This window comes from Haliotis rufescens, unplaced genomic scaffold (assembly GCF_023055435.1).
Source record: "Haliotis rufescens isolate VD_foot unplaced genomic scaffold, xgHalRufe1.0.p SCAF_61, whole genome shotgun sequence".
Lineage (NCBI taxonomy): Eukaryota > Metazoa > Mollusca > Gastropoda > Lepetellida > Haliotidae > Haliotis > Haliotis rufescens.
This window is the reverse complement of record NW_025964346.1, coordinates 538,387-554,650: the sequence shown is the minus strand read 5'-3', so window position 1 is coordinate 554,650 and position 16,264 is coordinate 538,387. Positions and strand designations below refer to the sequence as shown.

Sequence of the window (16,264 nt, the reverse complement as noted above, 5' to 3'; positions counted from 1 at the left end):
AGTCGTCGAATTTATCTTGATTCACTTCTATCACTCTCAATCACTTGATTGTCTGGTCCAGATTCCATTAATTACAGATCGCCGTCATATAGGTGTAATAAACCCAAAAAACAAAACAAAACAAAAACACTTTCTGGGGGTAATAATAAATGTTGACATTGAACAAGCACAACTATAACATGTAACTGAATACTGTTTAAAGCGGCGCTAAACACTCACTCACCCACTACTTCTGTCCAGGTAAGCCGAACAACTTCGCCAACAACCAGGACTGTGTAGAAGCTTATACAGAGAAACACCAGCATCTGTGGAATGACATGTACTGTTTTTCTGAGCGTACGTTTGTCTGTAGCAGGAAGAGAGACAGTGAGTATATAACACCTTGACTTAACTTTGGACCATAACAATACTAACGGGCGGAACAGCACACCGCAGTGTACATATGTACTTTCCAAATGCATAGGATGAACCTTTTGCTGAAAGTAACCTTAGTGAAAATATGTCTTCTGTGAAGACGTTCATCATTGCTTGTACCTGCAGCCCATATGGACAAGATGTATCATCCATACAAGTTACTTTTGTTCATCATTCATCCTACAAATAAAAGCTTGGATGAACAATACATCAATGTTTCTTTCATGTTGCCCCTGAGGTTTCACAAAGTAGCTTAGATGTACCAATGCAATAATATTCAAATAGTAGCCTGTATGGATAATATATCAATATTTCGTTATGTTGTAAAATGCAGAGAGTGACCTGTATTCAGTTATATCATTCTGTCTTGCGTGCATCCCATGTCGACAAAGAACGATTTCCTTTGATAATATATCTCAACTGTCCTTGATACACGCGTATATGATATATGTGATGTGAGCTGATCACACCAGACACAAAGCTTATGTTTCTTAGAGGTATAAGGCAGTTGGTTCATGTTTCTACTGGTGAGCAGGCTGTACATGTAATCTGCATTTACATCTTTTATGAGCCATATCTAGTTTTATCTTCATCCTTACCTAAAATAATATACACGCTGTGTGGCTTAGTCAAATGGAATTATCAGTATTATTAGAACGTCGACTGGTAGAGCAATTCTTTCAATCGAATCTGTTTACATATAATAATGACTTCAGTCTTTGGGTTGTTTGCTACTGATGAAGTTGTTGCCTTCAGTCAATGTGTTGTTTGCTACTGATGAAGTTGTTGCCTTCAGTCTTTGTGTTGTTTGCTACTGATGAAGTTGTTGCCTTCAGTCTTTGTGTTGTTTGCTACTGATAAAGTTGTTGCCTTCAGTCTCTGTGTTGTTTGCTACTGATAAAGTTGTTGCCTTCAGGTCGTTCCATCTGTGTGGACCGGAGACAGGACTGTAACACAATCCTGAAATCATCGCCTAAGGCCTGTGTGGAGTATGACAAGTTTGCAGGGGAGCAGTGCCCTCTAACGTGTGGAGTTTGTAACGAAAGCGGTTCATGTATGTTATATTCTTGTCTAAAACAGTTTGCATTTCAAAAGTCCATTGCGGTATAGGACTTCCCTTCATTTCTTAACGTGCATCCAACATTCCGTTGCTACCATCTGGTAATGCTCATATGTCATGTAGTACATATAGCTCCCGTGTAATACTAATTGTTTGAAACTCGTTAATAGTTCTGATATCTGACGAGCGAAACAGTACTGTCCTGCACAACAAAGTTTACAATCACAAGATCCTGTGACATAATTTGTGAACTTTTGTTGCAAGACACACCGACGAAGCAATGTCATGTGACGTCAGGCTATCAACAAGGTTGTTTGGGCCATCGAGTGTGAATAAGCCCCCGTCAGTGATCTATCATCGCTTCATGCAATCTCGTTGAATAAGCCGAGGGATAGTTGGAGCTTTCAATATTTATTAGTGAAATTTGTTCCCTCAGTGCATATGCACGCGCTTTTGTATTACACAATGTGTAATACAGATGTATATTTATTAAACAGTTGATCTCTTCACGTGCGTGTAATAGAGTTATGTCTTTAGGTGTTACCTCCCGGAAACACTTGTAGACCTCATCACAGTTTCCATTCTATATTATTCTACTTTTGGGGCTGGTTACATCACCCAGACTTGGTCATTTAAGGGCAACCGTGACATAGGTAAAGTTTTGCTCACTGCTCTTCCACCTACCCACCCTCTCTCCAACATTGTAGAGCAGATGTCTGCACTATACTTTACTGTACTACACTGTACTCTCTATTCCAGCCCTCACCTGTTTGGTAGCCGCAGCCTCAACTAACGTCATATTGGAGGGGGCGACCGACAAGGTTCCACGTGGTCATGTGGTCCAGTACAGGTGCAAGGATGGCCATGTACGACAGAGTGGTCATCCAGAAAGGGCGTGTCTTGCTAGTGGTCAGTTGAGTGGGGAAGACCTTGTTTGTGAAGGTACGTAAACATAAACCTTGGTGAACGCTTTATGGATAACAACTTCTTCATTGTTTATAACGACGTTTCCAACCTATTTCTTACCTCTTCATCATTTACATGAATGGTTCTGACAACGCCTTCTGCAGAACCACAATGAACCATTACAATATCCAATGTCGATTGCCAGGACATATTACATACTTCCACAAACCACAATGAACCATTAGATTATACAATGTTCAATGCCAGGACATATCACATACTCCCACAAACCGCAATATACCATTACCATATCCAATGTCCATGCCAGGACATATAACATACTTCCACAAACCACAGCAAAACATTACAATATACAATGCTCATATTACATATCTTTAAAAGACCAAAATGGACCATTAAAATAAACAATGGTCAATGCCAGGACCTATAACACATTAACAGGACCACAGTGAACCATTACAATATACAATGTTTAATACCAGGACATTTAATATATGTTTGCATGATAAAACTCCAGCTACAGTTGTGAACGCCTGCATATGATTGAAGGATGTGTACTACACACAAATGAAGTTGTTTCCGTACGATTTCAGTAGGCATTCCTATTTACAAAATGCACGCTGTGTCATGTTTAACGAATGCTGCTATTGTCGTAAAATAAATTTCTTTCTCTCTCCTAAAAATGGACCCATGAAGATCCAGGATAGAATAGGTATTCAGCATGCTTGCCGTAAAAGGTGACTATGCTTGTCATAGAGCCGACTAACGGGACCGGGTGGTCAGGATCGCTGGCTTGGTTGATACATGTCATCGAATATTGTTCAGTGCGGCATTAAACAACAACAAAACAAAAATTCTTAAAATATGCCCCGCAATAGTAATTAGATCTAACTAATTTTACCCCACAGGACAACACAATCAGGTTGGTGAATACTGAATTGTAAAAATCGGTTGGATCCAGAATCGAGTTGTTTCAGTTGACAAGAAATTCTTGAGCGTGACATTAGTCGCTTAGCAAACAAACTATCCAACATAAGAAGAACAACACTGCTACCTATTGGCTGCAAATAATCAGCTGATGAACACACATTCAGATTACAATCCCTTGTTGAAACAGACTGATGATTGTGCATATATCCCATCAACAATCTTCATGTTTATTTCATTATCTCACAAATAATGAATGTTAAATGGTTTTATTTCGCCCCCTTTTGGTGAAACCATTTAAGTATGTTGTTTGAGTTGGTTTGTTATTTAACGCCGCACTCCAGCAATATGACGGCGGTCTGTAAGACAATCCAGTGATTTATATCATGAGCATCAACGCAATTGGGATCGATGACATGCATCAACCAAGTCAGTGAGCCTGACCACCCTATCCCGTTAGTGGCCTCTTACGAAAAGCATAGTCGCCTTTAACGGCAAACATGGGTTGCGGAAGACCTATTCTACCCCGGATCTCCACAGGTCCGGTTTAAGTATGTAATTTGACAAATAACCCTCACCACATGCACAACTTTTGCTGTGTTAAGCTCTGTACAATTACATGAGTATGCATGGGTAGTAAGTTGCTGGACTGCACTGTGGGTACCTAAGAAGCATGTCTTGCAGTCGAATCACATTAATCTGGAATGCCGTTATATAACCGGCACACTGTTCAAAGCAGCGTTAACCCCCCCAAACACGTTTTATTGTGATATTATTTATGCGACGCCCATGTCCAAATGCGTCTCCTGTTTGTTTCAAAGCCCTGACAAATACATAAATATGTATTGGGGTTACATTTCGCTTTAACGCCGTTGCACTAAACATGCAGCTGTGGCAACGTCAGTAACTCCCAGCAACAACGTGGACCTCGTCGCCCGACTTGAATACGGTAATAAGTACTATGCTTACCTCGGTGACAACGCCCTCATGAGGATCAACCGTGAAGGCGATCTTACCCAATGGGAATATTATGCTACAACAGCAGGGAAGGCAATGCTCCAGGTGTGGCGGCCAAGAAGCGACGTGGGAGAAAGAAAGTAAGATATCAGTTCAATAGTTTCTTTTGTTTCTTTGTCCTATGTCTCTGTTGACAGCCTCTAAGACTCATAAACCCCATTCGCTTTGTGGAACAGAACTGCAGGCCGTTCCCGTCATTGAACGTTAAGCTATTTGTTACAGTTATGGTCAACTTTGTCACTGAACATCACTGTAGATCTAGTCCATACTTTGTCGTATTCATGGTGTTGAGGTGGCGAAGTGGTTAAAGCGTTCGCTCGTCACGCCGGAGTCAAGGGTTTCTTTTCCCCACATGGGTACAATGTATGAAGCCTATTTCTCGTATCGCCAAGTGTGATATTATTTTAAGGTTTCTGAGAGTGGCTTAAAGCCTCACTCACGGCACATGTCCTCGATATGATATATGTGTTATATCGCACATGTAATTCTCGTGTGTAGGTTTGAGTTCATTGGTCAGAACCTACTGGACACAAAGAAAACTGGACGTATGGAGGTCCTGAATGTCCCCATCAACGATCGCATCCCTGTTGAACCTGGCGACGTGATCGGCATCCACTACTTTGACCCTCTGATTGGTATAACCTTCACCAAGTGCAACAACGAACTGACGCCCGAGGCAGCCAACATGTCGTGGATCAACCAAATAATTTCAGACATGGACTACTTCACTCCCGGCCAACATTACACACGAGCAAACAAGAACAAGTGCTTCATCATGTCCTTCAGAGCCTGGGTCGGTCCTGTAAGTATCTTGACTTGAATCAGGTAAACTACTCGTTGTAGTCTATCATGAAAACTAATACTATAATACTTTGTAACAGAGACTCGAAGAAACATAGAGGTGAAAGTTATAGGGAGGAATCTCAGAAAAGCAGTGATGACACCAGTGTTCGCGAAATGGCCAATGATGTCATTCCCCACCGTAAAGCACCCGTCACTCACACAAGTTACCTCAGCAGAACAAAATTCCCTAACTGATGACGCTATTCACTCACTGTGCGATTTGTTGACGAAGGTGGTCACGTGTGATGTTCCTCCTGCCCATCCTAACGCCATCTTGAAAACAACAACCAACCCCGTCCGGATTGCTACGGTAGTCAAGTATGCGTGCAAAGGCGGATATGACCGACTGAGCGGAGACGCGCAGAGGAAGTGCCTGGGAAGTGGTCAAATGGAAGGCGAAGAACTCATCTGTGAAGGTAAGGGGCCGTCCATTAAATATCCCGAGGGAGGGTGGTTGTTCTTTTGAGGTAGAATATTTATAATTGTTCTCTAACAAGATGCCAAGTGTTTTTACTTGGACACATAACAAATTGCTTTTCAAAACTTCCAACATGTCCATTAAACGTTTGTATAACAAGACCAAAGGACAAATGTTTATTACAGCATTTACAGGAATAGAATAGGCATATAAATGTAGAAAAATGTTATATCGTGGCACGCCAGTATCCGCTAATAGATTCGTCCGATAATGATGATTGCGGGTTCCAATTCCAGATTCGTCCTTTTAGTGATTCCTAGTATTGTCGACATCACACCATACAAATCTTGAAGCATCATGGGCGTATTCACTCAATCTCATGTCGTCACAGTGTATGCACTACATGTAATCATTCTACATCAGCTGATGGAATTCCCACACTGGAGTCAGGAAACAATGTAATTCATAATGATACCATTTTAGACACATCAATGTCAGTAACGCCCAGTAACAACGTGGACCTGATAGCGCGTCCTACCGACGGCAGCAAGTATTGGAGCTACATGGGCGACAACGACCTGATGAGAATCAACAGAGATGGTGAGGTCGTGCAGTGGCAGTTCTTCTCGACCAGACAAGGGAGAGCACTGCTGCAGGTCTGGAGACCACGGTCTGATGCCGGAAGTCGAAAGTAAGTTTGCTGTTCATGCATTTGAATAAGTGGTGTAGACAATTTCCGCTTCATAACTATCTAATTTCGATTTAACTGAAATACATACATTGTATTATATATCCATTTTCACCCTCACGATTACCCTGAAGATCTGAGGTAGAATAGGTCTTCAGCAACCCATGCTTGTCGTAAGAGGCGACAAACTGTGTCAGTTGGTCAGGCTTGCTGACTTGGTTGATGCTTGTCATCGTATCCCAATTGCGTGCATCGTTGCTCTTGATTACAGTCACTAGATTGTCTGTCGATTATATACAGTCCGCCGTCATAAAGCTGGAGTATTGCTGAGTGGGACGGTAAACAACAAACAAATAAACCATCAGAATGGGTAAACGACGTTGAGTGAATCATTTTCGATTGTTCAGAGTGTTAGATTCAAAGTCACCATTTTATTATTGTCATACCGTTCTACATTATAGCTTCGTGTTTGAGTCCTTTAAAATGAATTGACACAACAACTAGTCGATAAATCCAATTACACTACATTTAAGTGTAAGTTACGGAGACGGTGATGGGGAACCTTCCAATGCGTATATTATTTTCAACAGTTCATTTGGGATGGTAACCACATCCAGCCTCAAGCACGTCATTACATAAATGCAAGAATCTTGAACGCCACGTCAAAGACTATTTCAGCTTACCTTCACCATTGAATCGTTCGACGATCTATCGTCCTTCTTCCAATCGACACGCCATACTGAACTAAGTAATGCTTAAGTCACTTGGAGCCAGTGCCAGGCGTCACACTGTGTATTTCATAGTTTTATAAAAGATATGTCATATATATATATGACCTAATGAACAAACGAAAAAATGCACATCCAAACTATCGTCAGCATCGACTCGATCTGTGTCTAGGCTGACAGTGACCGTCTCCAGTAATCTACGAATTTACCTTGGTGTCTGTTTGACGCATCTTTAATCACCTTTCAATAATCGGTCAGTTGATAAATGATGACTAACACATGTAACCGCCACAGGCTCGTTAACAACTTCTGAAATCCTCCCGTCACGTTTATCGCGTTGGCCATTTTGACGTCTTGTACTTGATGTAAATGTATTACGACGCGCTGTCATTGTGGCTGTCTTACTGAGGTAGTTCATTACAGACCTTTCTCATCTAATGGGGATATTATGTGAACACACGTGTTGCATAAGATGTTTCTGAAGAGCAAGTTCTGCATCCATACGCTCATGTCACCTCTCTTTTGGGGGAACTATTTTATTCCGTGATATAGCTGGTTGTCGTTTGACTGTCAGTGTAAACATGAAGTCACACGAACTAAAAAAAAACGTGTTTAGATCTTGGCTAACATTCTTTGAGGTAAGAAATTGTGATTGTGTCGCAAGCTCCGACGTTCATACAGTTTGTCCCTCACTCTATGAAGGTTCATACTCCAATGAAGTCACACAAAGTAAAGGTCAATTCTTAAATATATATATATATATATATATTGTTACCAACGAAAGTGCCAAAATGAAGCGTTGATGATACTTAATGAATGTGTTTTATTGCTGAGTGAATTAGTACTGTTCCAAAATAGATCCTCACTCCTCATGAACCAGGTTTAAATGATTAAATAACTATGCATATTTTTTTGGACCCTTTTTCGTATGTATTGCTAATACATGTATTGACAACAGGAGGTCTAAACATGCCATAATTAGTTGTTAATCCAGTCTACCCGTGAAAGGACAATAGTATAATGTTATGGAAATAAATAGGAGTCAGTGAGTCAAGTCCAGAGATTGTGAAAATATTTGAATGATTAGAAGCCTACATTGGTTGCATACTTGGCAGGATGCCTGTCTGTAGTTATTCGCCGAATGTACTGTTTCAGGATCAGACTAATTTCTGGTTATCTTTCGATTCAGTTTTGGTTTAACCGCCTACTTAACGTAATATATGTACGTATCTCCTGACCAGATTCGAGTTCATTGGCCACAACTTGGTGGACAGTAAGGTGACCGGACAGGTGGACACATTCGACGTCCCTGAGTATGAGCGTATCCAGGTGAAGAAGGGAGACCTGATCGGTATCTACTACTATGACCCTCCCCTAGGGATAGCCTTTACTATGTGCAGTGCCAGCAAGCATCCTGAGGCTTCACAGATATCCTGGATTAACACAAAGGTGGAGAATCCCTCTTACTTTGTTAGTGGGGAGATATACGACCAGGCGGTCAGGAAGATGTGTTTCATCATGTCCTTCAGAGCAATTGTCGGACCGGTAAGTATCTTACAGCACGTACCGTAGAGTGACAAACGCTGACATATACAGTTGCCATTATAAGCAGACCCGCCACTGGGGCAACCCGAGAGAGTGAGTGACAACAAAACATACCCAATTCGAAAATCCAAAAACGTTATTCAATTCGAACATGGACATTTTACAGAGTTCCCTTTACAAGCCAATTCTAATTAATGTTCTGTTTTTTGTCGTATTCATCTCTGAAGAAGGAACTGAAGTGATTATACCGTCTGTAGGTACTTCAGAAATTGGCTTCAAGAATCAAACAAGGACCTTCAGCATGATGAGCGAACGCTTTGGCCACCTGTTGGTTGAGTGAACATGGGAGTGAATGAGTGAGTGATGGAGTGAGAAGCGTTCTGCATAGCTTTTAGCAATACTCCAGAAGTATCATGTCAGGAGACACCAGAAACTGATTTACGACTTTTTTGACATATTTGAATCCATCCCGGGTCTTCAGGATGTTTTTCTTTTTTACGTACCAATAGTACACCACCGTGGAATTTGTTACACGTTATTCATGTCAGTAATTTATCAAACAACATCTTACGGTTATAGTACAATGAAAGGCAACATTTTCCACGATATCCTAAATACAAAGAGAATCAGTAAAAACAAGTTACTGTCGTGGGTGTCATTATATTACATGCAACGAGCAATGTCAGAAGGTAGGGAAAGAAGCAGCAGTTTGTGTGAAGGGCGCTACTGTCATATGCACATGGGTTTCAGAGGCCAGTTCATACAGTCAGTGACGAGTATGTCGTGATAATAACAATAATAACCCACTCACAAGGGAGAATCAATTAAGATCCGATGGATGAAATACGAGTATAACCATCAAATTATCACTCGTTATATCTGGACGAAATGTCGGCTACTACTTTCGGTTGTCTATATTCTGAAGGAGTTTCAATAATTGTACAATGACATCCCTTCAAATGGTCTTCATAAACAGGATTTGACATGCTGAGTGATTGCTTGATCATTGTTTGGAACCGAGCACCTGCTTGTGGAAGATGTTTACATGAACCTGTGAACGTTTATTCTTACATCTTCAGGAAAGGAAATACAAGTTGTACCCTACCAACTGGCTTCCACTTATAAGTCGAGGGAGTGTAGGACCGGGGCGGTATGTGTATTCAGGCATCAACGACAACTTCCGTATCCAGCACGGTGGCCAGATCATCCAGTGGAAGTTCTTCTCCAAATATGTCGGAGACCTCGCGCTGCAAGTGTGGCGGGAGGTGAAGACAAATCAGTGAGTCCTGTTGAATATATCATCCAATTCTACCAAGCTGTGTCTTGTTTTTTATACTTGAACAGCCAATGTTTGCTGCCTGAAAACTACAATACCATGTCTACATTCCTCGGTATATCTCCTTTCTCTCTGATGTGTGTTTCTACAACATGTTCCTTTCCTGCTTCATAACAACAGCTGCAAGTGCTTAAAGAGCCAAGGTCACTGAGGAATAACACGGTCTAAGTGGTTATTGGACTGATTGGATCGGATGGTCAGGCTCGCTGACACGGCTGACTGCATGTCGCTGTGGTCTGACGGCCTGGAACGGTTCACATCAATAGAGGATATTTCATGTGTCGAGACATGTGTTATGTGTAATTGCGACGATTTCCGTGTTTGCAAAATCTTCTAAAAAATATAAGCAAAAGTAATATAAAATATTTTAGGTTGTTAATACTCTATATCATACATTTTGATAAGATGATATATACAAAATCAACTTAGAAATATCCTTAAAAGATTCGAGACCACTGTTGCAAGTGAAGCTATGCACGCGGATCATATACAAAACATGGCGTTTTGCGAAACGAGCATTCACCTTAACGAGGTAAATGAGCAATTTATAGCTTATAACTAAACAGTTTTAACGAAACAAGTTTATAATGAAACAAAAGAATTAACAGCAAGAGGCGAAATTAACTCCATAAATGGAAATCTGTCAATATGGAACTTACCTAAAATAAGCCCACAGTTTATGTGCAGGCCAGACATTTAAGATAAAGGGAGACAATTTGCGGGAGGTAACTCTTGACAATAGTTCTGAAAAAGTGTTCTCTGAGCTGAAACATAAAGTGTTATGCTCACTTCGGTGAAATATCAAATCTTATGTTCACTGCAGTAATATATCAAGGGTTATATTCACTGCAGTGATTAAGCACTTTTCTTAACGTCAGAAAACTCAGTCGTTCACTCTTAAGTATACAATATTGTTACACCTCTATTTCGAATCAGACGTTAAAAGATGGTACTTGTTGTTACCCTGTCTGGCGCTCGGCATTAAGGGGCTAAAACATCGACTGGTCGGCTCGGAGTCGGTATACTTTGTCTGAGTGGGGTATTCATGTAAAACTGCGACATGGTGTCTCAGTGAGTTAGCTCTATAATTCGGAATCAGTCCAGACTAGAACACACACACAGACATACGTTCATGCACGTCGCTATATAAGTGCAATAATCTTGAACGCGACGTTTAACCCCATTTCACCTCACCTCACCTCACCTCACCTCACCTCACCTCACCTCACCTATTTCGAATCTTGCAATACCCTTGGTTAATCTGTACCACGTGACGAAACAATACATTTCATTGCAGACCTCCAAATCTTATTACCGAAAATGAACTCGAATATTGACTCGTCACATGATCAGTATTGAACTGTCACGTGATGAACATTGACTTGTCTGCTCGAAAACAAGATGGCGTCTGGCACAAACATTTTTTTATGAGTAAACTTTAAAAGTAAATTTTTTTTCGGTATAACAGAACGAATGATTACGCATGAAGGGGTAACTATTGAAGAGAAGTGCCCTCGGGCCCGATCCCTTTGTTGGTTGGACCGGACCTCAGACCACCTCAGGGGACGGGTCCTCGGTCCTTCGTTTGCAAAATGACCCCATCAAGTGTCATTATTTGTATAATATCAATCATTTGTGTGTTCATCATTTACACACCGTCGTCATATAGATGGAATATTGCCTACTGAGCCGTTTAACAAAACACAAACCCGCTCTCTTCTACTCCAGGTTCAGCCTTGTTGGGCAGAACATAGTAAAAACCATCGACAACGCGGTACAAGTGGTCAACGTCAGCGCCAGCGACCGCATCAGTGTGGAAGCTGGTCACCTGATAGGGTTTCACTACGGCAAGAACAAGGGCGGCCTCTGTTACACCTACTGCAACGGTCACAACAACCCAGAGGCTACGAACGTCAGCTGGATGGAACCTAGTATATCCAATTCTGCAGATATCACACCAGGTAAATGTAAATGGGCGAATGAAGTTTTTGTAAGGAGTATTCAATATATTTGACGAGAGAAGCAAAGTGACATTGAGTGAATCTAGGCCAAAGGTGTCCTCATCGATGAAAGATTAGCATATATCTGGGATTCAGGAAGAAACAGCTTCAGCTCCAATGATCCATTGAACTGCCACTGTCATCAGCCCCATCATTAAAATGTGTCGATTAGACTCAAACGTGGCATGTATTTAATGCAGTACATTTGTGTTTAAAGTTTTTTAAATGATCGAGATCAAGGACTTCTGAATGAAAAAATTGATATTATGACCAGATATTGAAATCAGTTTAAGATGTCAAGTTAACCAACAAGCAAGACAAAGAAATGTTTGCAATTACTGCGCCAATGTGTTACAGGGGGTTGGGTTACATGACCTATGTGTTAAACAGGGTAGGGCAACATGATCTATGTGTAACAAGCAATAGGGCAACATGGCCTATGTGTTACATGGGACTGGGTTACATGACCTATGTGTTACACAGGGTAGGGCAACATGACCTATGTGTTACATGTGGTTGGGTTACATGACTTCTGTGTTACACAGGGTAGGGCAACATGACCCGTGTGTCACATGGGGTTGGGTGACATGGCATATGTGTGACACGGGGTAGGGCAACATAACATGTGTTACAGGGGGTTGGGTTACATGACCAATGTGTTACAGGGGGCTGGGTGACATGACCTATGTGTTACAGAGGGTTGGGTTACATGACCTATGTGTTAAACAGGGTAGGGCAACATCACCCATGTGTCACATGGGGTTGGTTGACATGGCATATGTGTAACACGGGGTAGGGCAACATGACATGTGTTACAGGGGGTTGGGTGACATGACCTATGTGTTACAGAGGGTTGGGTGACATGACCTATGTGTTACAGAGGGTTGGGTTACATGACCTATGTGTTAAACAGGGTAGGGCAACATGACCTATGTGTCACATGGGGTTGGGTGACATGGCATATGTGTAACACGGGGTAGGGCAACATGACATGTGTTACAGGGGGTTGGGTGACATGACCTATGTGTTACAGAGGGTTGGGTGATATGGCCTATGTGTAACACGGGGTAGGGCAACATGACACGTGTTACAGAGGGTAGGGTTACATGGCCTATGTGTTACGCAGGTAATGAATTTATTTACTGTTTATTGTTACAGACATGGTGTTCACTTTCCAAAGGAAGACTTGTCGAATTTTTTCTCTCACTGCCTTCATCAAACCAGTAAGTATTATGTCCAGGTCGTGTCATTATACTCCAGTCATACATTCATGACTACAGAACCTCATGTCATTGTAGTCCACTCTTGATGTTTGTCATTCAGTCAAATATTATAATTATGTGTTACATCATATTTTGTCGTTTTTCCCTGGACATAGTCATATATCCTAGGTTATAGAATATTGGGTCATTGTAGACCAGTCATACATCCTAGGTTATGGAACCTTGGATCATTCGAGACCAGTCATATATCTTAGGTTATAGAACCTTGGGTCATTGTAGACCAGTCATATATCCTAGGTTATGGAACCTTGGATCATTGGAGACCAGTCATATATCCTAGGTTATGGAACCTTGGATCATTGTAGACCAGTCATATATCCTTGGTTATAGAACATTGGGTCATTGTAGACCAGTCATGTATCCTGGGTTATAGAACCTTGGATCATCATAGACCAGTCATATATCTTAGGTTATAGAACCCTGGGTCATTGTAGACCAGTCATATATCCTAGGTTATAGAACATTGGGTCATTATAAACCAGTGATATATCCTAAGTTATAGAACATTTGGTCATTATAGACCACTCATATACCCTAGGTTATAGAACCTTGGATCACTGTAGACAAAATTTCCAACTATGGTTATTGTTTACAGGTGGACTGATCTGACGATGCTTCCGACTGACTCTGTCTAGAAAGTTTAAAGAATAAACGAATCTGAAAGCACTTCCCTGTTACTGTGTTTTGTTGACCCACTGTGGTGATGATACGTAGTCTTGACCTGATGGATGTCCGTGAAGGAAGGGTTGTAAGGATGTTCTCTTCCCATGCTTCACGTTGCTGTCCATATGTCAGGACAGCGTGTCAGATAGAAGTGGGGGGAAATCACCAACTGATGCAAATCTTATAGTGAGTGAATCAGTGAGTATGGTTTAACGCTGCTTATAGCAATATTCTAGCGAGGGACACCAGAAATTGGCTTCAGACATTGTACCAATGTGGGGAGGGGAACACAGGCTACGGCGTGACGGATGGACGCTTTAACCGCTAGGCTACCCAACCGCCTGAGATTCTTAATTAAGACGTTTATAAGTTTGCTGAGGCCCACGAACATGACGATGAACCCATCATACACGTGTATGTCTCCCTCTTTTAAGACTGCAAATAGTCTTATTTCGAATTCAGAATACACATATATGATATTGGTTTGAAATTACATATGCATTAAATTTATATGCACACATTTCATTTGTTCATAATACATATGAGGACAAATAATATTGTGCCATGTAGTTGACAAACGATAAGTTTCCAGATGTGTTTCCTAAATGTTTTTTAACTCGTATCTGCAGTGGTTGTAACACTTGCTCTTCAGTGGTCATTGAGTATCGGCTCTGTTCGTCACATAGATATTTGGTGATACTCTACATAAATAAGGGCTGGCTCTGGATTGCCGTCTCTGAGGCCTTTTCTGTTTCACTCTTGGTCAAACAGCTTCTGAGCAAGAGTCGAGAGACGCTCTCTAAAATCTTGGTAGAAAGAACATGGTCCCTTGTGAAATGTGGACACCAAGGGCTGGAGCTGCAGGAATATTGCTCTTACCGGCATTCGTGATTTGACTGAAACATTTCCACCCCTCTATGTCAGCCATTCTGGAAAGATGAATTAGATTCCACGCCAGAAAGATTTTGTGCGGATGTGTCCTTCACTCAGGGGCTTATTTGTCAGCCATTGTATCAAACAGTTACATGATTGACACTCGACAGTGTATGCAAAACATAAGCAAGCCATCAGCCCCCTCGTGCGCAATAACTTGCTGACATTTTGTATACACAGTCCCGTATCGTCATGTAACCATAGCTCATTGCACGATATCAAATAATAGATAAACCCAAAACTTTAAGTTAAACTTCTTTGCCAAATTACCTGTTCTTGTTCTACCACTATGTATGCTGCTTGCACACTATCTGGACAGTTAAATAATACCATCACGTCCATGTGCAGAGGTTAGTCACTGTGCGGGACAGTAGATGTTAAGTGTTTGTTTGTTGTTTAACGCCGCACTCAGCAATATTTCAGCTATGTGACGGCGGTCTGTAAATAATGGAGGATGTTAATACCATCGGACAACTGAACGCGAAACTAAATCACTTAAGCATCAGTACAATGAGAAAATAGAATCAACAAGCTTTCAATTTGTTCATGAAATATTTCATCTGTTGTTCTAAAGAAAGTGTAACAGTACAAAGAACAAGCCATAATAAAATGGGTTTATCTTCTAGCCACGAGTAGAACAAAGCGACAGAAAGGAACATCTTCACAAAGCAGACCATTATACGAATTCGACTATGTCATGAGCCTATGTTTACAAATTTCTTACTTAAAATACATACATTCCTTTGAAGGAAATGCACACAGTCACAAAGGAACTTTGTAGAGAAGGACAGCCTAGTACATATTTTGTTGAAACCACTGTGTGTAAGTAAGTTTATTAATATGTTTCAGGGATAACGCAGCAATATTTCTAGTTGTGTGATGTAAATAATCGCACCTGAACCAGACCAACCAGTGACTGATATTATGAGCAACATGTCGATGAACCTGACAAACTGATACATTTGGCACACTTCATATTTGGCAAGTGCATTATACACACCCTATATATATTAGACTGGTGAGTTCGAAACCAAGGTTCGCTACACTCATGATCGTGGATCTGTCAGCACCATCCTATGCCTGTGACCTTCTCCCTACACTGTGGGGAGACCCCAATATTAAGCAGGATTGTGTCAATGTACTCCAGTCATATATTCATGATTACAGAACCTCATGTCATTGTAGTCCAGTCTTGATGTTTGTCTTCAAGTCATATATTCTAATTATGTGTTACATCATGCTTTGTCGCTTTCCCTGGACATAGTCATAAACTGCAATATTTTGATATTAATGCAATGCCCTGATAAAATTATTTGATTGCGTTACATGTCGATTCTTTAATTGAAACACTGGATTTATCTAGTTTATCGATCCCTTGATTGTCTGGTTTGTTTACAGGCTGACATCGCATGGCAGGAGCACTGCTGTGCTGCGTCAGGCAATAAATATTTACTTTTATTTCTTAGTTGTATGAATGGCGGG

General features: G+C 41.1%; 1 protein-coding gene across 1 annotated transcript in view; it reads left to right on the top strand.

Moving 5' to 3' along the window:
• LOC124119955 overlaps nt 1-13,852 on the top strand; it is a 64,541-nt gene extending 50,689 nt beyond the window's left edge. The window contains exons 24-35 of the mRNA XM_048386843.1: nt 241-366; nt 1,331-1,468; nt 2,234-2,416; nt 4,218-4,425; nt 4,844-5,147; nt 5,421-5,604; nt 6,090-6,297; nt 8,264-8,567; nt 9,647-9,846; nt 11,632-11,864; nt 13,062-13,126; nt 13,782-13,852. Coding sequence (XP_048242800.1) covers nt 241-366; nt 1,331-1,468; nt 2,234-2,416; nt 4,218-4,425; nt 4,844-5,147; nt 5,421-5,604; nt 6,090-6,297; nt 8,264-8,567; nt 9,647-9,846; nt 11,632-11,864; nt 13,062-13,126; nt 13,782-13,790 — 2,162 coding nt within the window. The 3' untranslated portion in view covers nt 13,791-13,852. The remainder of the gene's footprint in view (nt 1-240; nt 367-1,330; nt 1,469-2,233; nt 2,417-4,217; nt 4,426-4,843; nt 5,148-5,420; nt 5,605-6,089; nt 6,298-8,263; nt 8,568-9,646; nt 9,847-11,631; nt 11,865-13,061; nt 13,127-13,781) is intronic.
• Nucleotides 13,853-16,264: the final 2,412 nt, after the last annotated feature.